Source organism: Dendroctonus ponderosae, unplaced genomic scaffold (genome assembly GCF_020466585.1).
Source record: "Dendroctonus ponderosae isolate FM_Combo_2020 unplaced genomic scaffold, Dpon_F_20191213v2 Dpon_F_20191213_6, whole genome shotgun sequence".
NCBI classification, from domain to species: Eukaryota; Metazoa; Arthropoda; class Insecta; order Coleoptera; family Curculionidae; genus Dendroctonus; species Dendroctonus ponderosae.
This window is the reverse complement of record NW_026018814.1, coordinates 5,032,639-5,039,031: the sequence shown is the minus strand read 5'-3', so window position 1 is coordinate 5,039,031 and position 6,393 is coordinate 5,032,639. Positions and strand designations below refer to the sequence as shown.

General features: G+C 34.6%; 3 protein-coding genes across 7 annotated transcripts in view; 1 reads left to right on the top strand and 2 right to left on the bottom strand.

The window, feature by feature from the left end:
- LOC109540621 (protein madd-4) overlaps window positions 1-6,393 on the top strand; it is a 247,918-nt gene that overhangs the window by 169,800 nt on the left and 71,725 nt on the right. The window lies entirely within an intron of this gene.
- LOC109540626 (cuticle protein 16.5) lies at window positions 1,207-2,111 on the bottom strand. The gene is made up of 2 exons (XM_019909061.2): window positions 2,017-2,111; window positions 1,207-1,836 (listed from the first exon to the last, which is right to left on the bottom strand). The coding sequence occupies exons 1-2, from the start codon at window positions 2,026-2,028 to the stop codon at window positions 1,276-1,278; spliced, it is 573 nt and encodes a 190-aa protein (XP_019764620.2). The 5' UTR covers window positions 2,029-2,111; the 3' UTR covers window positions 1,207-1,275.
- LOC109540625 (cuticle protein 16.5-like) overlaps window positions 4,340-6,393 on the bottom strand; it is a 4,785-nt gene continuing 2,731 nt past the window's right edge. The window contains exons 1-2 of one of the 2 annotated variants that reach the window (XM_048667419.1): window positions 5,230-5,269; window positions 4,340-5,041 (exon numbers count right to left, since the gene is read on the bottom strand). In XM_048667419.1, coding sequence (XP_048523376.1) covers window positions 4,481-5,041; window positions 5,230-5,241 — 573 coding nt within the window. In that variant the 5' untranslated portion in view covers window positions 5,242-5,269 and the 3' untranslated portion in view covers window positions 4,340-4,480. Of the gene's footprint in view, window positions 5,042-5,229; window positions 5,270-6,393 lie in introns of those variants that run through there. The other variant, XM_048667420.1, reaches the window with a different exon arrangement.

The following is a 6,393-nucleotide window of genomic DNA, read 5'->3' as shown; positions in this document are numbered from 1 at the left end:
CAAAAAGAAGTTTGTAAAAAATGAATCCGCCTCAACAATATAGAACTTATCTATAAACATCATTGTATTAAAAAGTATATCCGAAAAATTTGCATATAATTTCGATTTTCTGTTATAAACTATTTCAAGTGCCCTGTTTCAGTTATAAACAAAGCCAGCGGACCTTTTCTAAAGACTGGTAACCTTTTGTGATTTTCTGGTAAAATTTAATCCACAATATACTTTTCTTATAATGAAAAACACAAAATTAGTTTAGGTTGGTTCTTTCAATAATCTTCGTCCTCAAAGTCCTCAAATGAAAACCAACGTTTTCAATTTGAAGACCTTGAAGTAAACAATTTCATCCGATTTATTTTTAATACTCGAACACATTTTTTAGCCACTTCGAAGGAAAAAAATATTAGTTGCATTGGCATTTTTGGCAATGTTGCTCCGTAATCTCACGGTTAATGCCGCAGCATAGGGAATATTTCTGTGGGTTGAGGCAAGATTGCCTTCCATTTATTATATATAGTGAAGGTAAGGCAATTCGTACTGAACCTGCGATATAAGCCATTTACGAGACTTGACCCATCTGAAATATCTACTTCATAAACTTTTCGATTCTTTTTATTTATATACTGTCGGTTGTTAGCATCGGATAGACTCCAGAGTGAAAAGAAAATCGTTTTTGGAAGGGAATAGACGTAGGTAGATAAAAGTATTTTTTAATTTTTTCAGTGTGTCTATGACATCTGTGGACAAGGAGAAGCAGCTCTGCTCTTCGCATATGTTTCTACGAATAAATAAGCTCTATTTAAACTAATCTGTAGAAAACTCCATGCCCTCTAATTAACGTTCGTCGCAACACTTAGTATTTTAAATGATTATTAACGTTACGAATTTGTCTTCCAATTCATAGTGCGATTCAAAAATCCATTAAGCACAAGTAGAAGTTTTTATTTATTTCCAAAATGGGTTTAGAACGTAAATATGACGTACTTCTATCGAAATTAAGCATATTAGTAACTACTTTTATATAGATTACTAAATAAATTAATTTATGGAAACATGAAGCACGTTTTGCTTTCGTTTTAGTTCGTATATTATAAGTTATAATATTTCAATCTGCAAGCGCGTTTCATCTAACTTAGATGTCATATGAATCTTTTCATATGAATAGACTGTCTAAGCTCGATTTCAATGAGACACACAGGCGTACTAATGTAATAAATATTGTGATTTATTTCATTAAGTATGGCAAGATATTTACAAATATACATCAAAGCGTGTTATTTAATAATGAGGTTTGTAAGATCCATCATCGTGCAAGGATTCACTGTGATCATGTACGTACTGACCTTCATGACCATTATTGTCGATATCATAAGATACAACAGGTGCTGAGTAAGTCAGCACTGGGGCAGCATGAGCGACTACTGGAGCAACATGAGAAACGATTGGAGCAACATGTGCTGATTTGCCAACTACAATAGATCCTGAAGGTCCAGCTACAACCACATTGTCACTTTCGTAAGCTGATGAGTGGGCAACGACGGTCGAAGCTTTAGCTAAAACTGGGGCTACTGGGGCAACAACTGGGGCTGCATAAGTTACAACTGGAGCGGGTTTGACAACAATTGGAGCGGCGTAAGACGCAACTGGGGCAACTTCAGCAACAACTCCGGGGGTTTCTTCGTGGATGATTTGGCCTCCAGGGGCGACAGCTGAGATAACACTTCCTTCGGGTCCTACCAAAGTAGTCCTGCTGCTGGGTCCTTGAATGATCTTAGCTGATGGTCCAACTAGGATACCAGCGTTGGCAAAAGCCGCAAGGGCTACGACGGAAATGACCACCTAATAGAAAGTAAATATCATTGGATAGAGCTTCAATTAAAATTAGCAAAAATAAGGGAAAATAAATGGAGCTACTAATATATTCGAATGTACAGAGCGAATATCGGATTTTAATGTGTGGTTCAGAGATTTATTTTTCATCCCTAAGAGATGTATACATAAAATACTGTTCATACTTACAAAGGAGTTCATTGCTCTTGATTTGACTTGAGGATTGATCGATTGATAATAGTTTCAATCACTCACACACCATTTATACTCATGCATTAACCTTGTTAAAAATAAGCGGCAAGTTTCCTTGATCCTACAAAATTTTCGGTATAGCATTTCAATAGAATTTGACCCCAATTAAAATTGGAAAAGGTGTGGTTTTCATCTGAAAGAAAACTAGTGATAATGTAGACAGTAGGTGTTTAGTTAAATGCGCACCTCAAACTTGTTTTATCAGGTAAAAACTATATTTTTAACAATAAAACTGAAACGTTTATTAAAGCCTGAATTGCCTAGTGAGATAAATCGAAGATTTTATACATGTCCGCGAGTACATTGTTGTACAGGACTGTTGATCAATGTTTCACAGAGCCTTTATCTATAAAAAAGCTTCAAATTTTTTTCCTATTTAATTTCGTAGTTTAATTTGTTTAACTATTTAATTTTTAATATTATTATCCAACGTAATTTTTTAGCAGACTTATTTCCATTTTTCGTTTTCTTCAATCTATTTACTTTCTTCATTATTGTCTTTGAGGACTTGRTCATTTTGCACCTTATATARTATGAACTGAAGCTTTTTTGTGACGCGGCAGAATCTGGAATACCGTGATGTGCCAGAGTGGTAATTAAATCAAWTACTCMATTTTSGTGCATAACAATGTAGTTTTAAAAGRTGGTAAGTTCTAGAAAAAAAAAGAAAAAGTACTCTTATGAATGTTTAGTATGTTCTTGAAAATAGCAAGTGCCTATTTTATTTGTTGCAGTAACTCTCTACTWAGMGARGTAACTCATTTTTTATATTTTCATGCTCGTTGTTTYGAGACAAAAATAAGTAACTATTCGGCTGATCCGGACTTGCATATTTMATAAGTAAAGAAGCATGAAAAGAAGCTTTTGGCAAATTTTTGGCAAATTTTTGACTTTTARGTACAACTTTCACAAAGCTTAAAATTATTTGATATTTTCTCTGGCTCACAAAACATAAACTACGCCTAAATTTCCTAGATTTTAAGCATGTACTTGGAAGATCGAAGTTTTTGCTCTATCGTCTCCATCTTAAAGTGCTTACTACATGGAGATGCTTTCCCATGAGATAATGCTTAAAGTTTTATTTGTGGTAGTGCAAGCATTCAGTACTTTTTGTGCATTTATCCCATTCAATGTTGATTAAGATGAAGGGTGTGAAATGTGTATCTTCCTTCGTTACTCACTTTTAACATTTTTTTCGAGGCTTAACGTCTTTTTTCTAAATACCGGGCGAAGCTACTAAAGCTAATGTTATTTGCATTACCAAATCTGATTATAATTTAAAAAAATATATATCAACTTTTTGACAATATGAATAGGGAACTACACTATCGAAGTGACTAGACTGCAGTTATCTTGAAATCACTGGCCTCCGTTTGCACTTGATTAAACTACAGAATTAGTTCTTACAAAAAAGCTTTCACCACCTTAGAAATCTGCATTTTTTCATCTGAACAAGAACTGTTGGCTATTTAGAAATGGCAGGAGGAATCTTCAAATTGAAGATTTAGCAAACAAGCAATGATTTTCTTCAACTGTAGCGTGAGTTGCACAAATAGAACTTTTCACCCTTTATTTCTACCCTCTAAAGATGACATCCGAATTGTGATTAATGTTATCTTGCTATGGTACGACAAAAGTTAATATCAATTGTTATAGCAACATATCAAATGCTTATGGCCCATACTTATATACATATACTTATACACACAATAACTGGAAAATGTACTGAGCACTGTGCTCAGAAAATGCCCTTAGATATTCGCTTGTGACCTAGCAAATTAAACCTGCCCTAGATAAATTATTATTTTCATTGAAGGGTATTGGTTATTTTTCAGCTCAGGATACCTATTATTTATAAGTGAATTGACTTAGTTTTCTGGTCATTTGGGAGAGCCCATAAATGCGTACTGTCCCTCTCGGTTTTAAAATTCGAAACCTCCATTAAGCTTAGGTCTGTTATTGCAGGATATATGCATGTTTTCCCAACCAGTATGTTAATTTCGTTTTTAGTATCGTCGTAAGGGTTCAAAACATAATTCATCATTCAATGAAACCGCCACCTCTGTTGAGAAAATCCAAAGTTATTTTAATACCTCAGAACAAAACTTAATTATTTTGTGTATGTACATAATGCACCATGCCAAAATTATGATTGCTCGTTTATGATTTAAAGTAATTTGTATCATTGGCTTGTTTTGAATCCGCAGGACGGCAGAATATTTATGCGCAGGATTTGCAATGAAATTTAAAGAACAATTGGTCGGAAGTCAAATAATTTAATGTTGAAGTACCATTGGTACTAGCAGAAATATATATACATTGGAACATAGCACTAAATTATGCGGTTATGACACATGTTTAACATTCAAATCTAGGTTTACTGCAGTCCTTTGGTCCAGCTCTAATGGTGGGGTTTGTAAGATCCGTCGTCGTACAAAGTTTCACTGTGGTCGTGAACATATTGACCCTCGTGGCCATTGTTATCGATTTCATGAGATAGGATTGGTACTGAATAGGTCAAAACTGGAGCAGCGTGAGCAACAACTGGCGCTGAATGAGCAACAACTGGAGCAACATGTGCTGATTTGCCAATTACAATAGATCCTGAAGGTCCAGCTACAACCACACTGTCACTTTCGTAAGCTGATGAGTGGGCAACGACTGTGGAAGCTTTGGCTACAACTGGAGCTACTGGTGCGACAACTGGGGCTGCGTAAGTTACAACTGGGGCGGTTTTGACAACAATTGGAGCTGCGTATGATACAACTGGGGCAACTTCAGCAACCACTCCAGGGGTTTCTTCGTGAATTATTTGACCACCTGGGGCAACGGCTGAGATAACACTTCCTTCGGGTCCTACCAAGGTAGTCCTACTGCTGGGTCCTTGAATGATCTTAGCGGACGGTCCAACCAGGACACCAGCGTTGGCAAAAGCCGCAAGGGCTACAATGGAAATGACCACCTGGAAGAAAGTAAACATTAGTAGCTAGAATTTCAATTAAAATTCCTGGAATAAGGATAAGAAAAAATATTCTCAAAAGCATAGGTTTCGGCAATCGATTACTTAGCGTCTAGTTCAAACATTTTATAATTTTGCTCTTCACTCATTTAATAAACTATAAATTAATAAAAAGCGCATATCGGACTTACAAAGGAGTTCATTGCACTTGATTGATTGGAATAGTAATCGAATGATAATAATTTCTTTTAGCAATGTACATTTTATACCCGTGTATTAACCTTGTTCAAAATAAGCGGTGTTTCCTTGATCCTTCAAAATATTTTGTGATCGTATTCCTATAGCACATTATTTTAGTAATTTGAATATAAAAAGGAGTGGTTTTTTAACAAATGCAAATAAATATTTCGATACTTGGTTATTATTTAAATTAGCTTTTAAAACAAAAAATATATGTTTTTGGTCATTGGTAGAGGAAATGTGTCGGTGTCAACAACATCGTAATGTATATTTGATACTTGATTGCTAACGGATATTCTAATAATCGTGAGTTAGTAACTGATAACACATAATAGCTTAAAACAGTTAGGCAATATGTTAACAAATGTATCTAAAAATATTAAAATTTTATATATCTATCTATAGCAAATATTGGAAAAATGTATATTTCATCATTTTTGAGGATGATTCAATTTTTATCTTGGTAACTTCAGGAACCGATAGAACAAGTTGAAATAATGTCCTTAACTGGTATAAATTGTTCTTTAAATCGCATAGTTTCGAGTATGGAAGGCGTTGAAATGAGATTTCTTCGGCTTTGTTCGTATTAATGTTGAATCACTCATCCGACTAAAATCGCATTCGGAACATACATTATTTTAATGAATGACAAACAATTGGTTCAATCGTTAGTATTCACAAAATCTTTTTGGGTTTCTATGGCTTTCTGTGACTATGGTGAATGGGGCTCTACATTTTCTTGAATTTTATTAAATAAATCAGACATCTAAAGACGAGCCAGGAGGCAAAGAATTGCAAATTAAATCAGGGAATTGACCTATGAAGGTGTTTTAATGGAATATATTTTTTGTTGATGTTTTCAAACAAAGGAAGAGGGTGGTTGTACAGAAAACGCACTTCTTTCTTCGCAGTTTTGTTAACTGTGCGCTTAAAACTTTAGTAGAATGTGGAACGTAATTAGGAGTATTTGTGTACCAAATTTAACCTGAATCCGTTAACTACGTGAAAAGCTCTGAGGCAAACGCGAGAAAAACTACAGTATTTTAACGGGGTGTATCTTCGAAAAGATACTATTTATAAAAACAATTATCTAATATTGGGGCCATTATGCTATC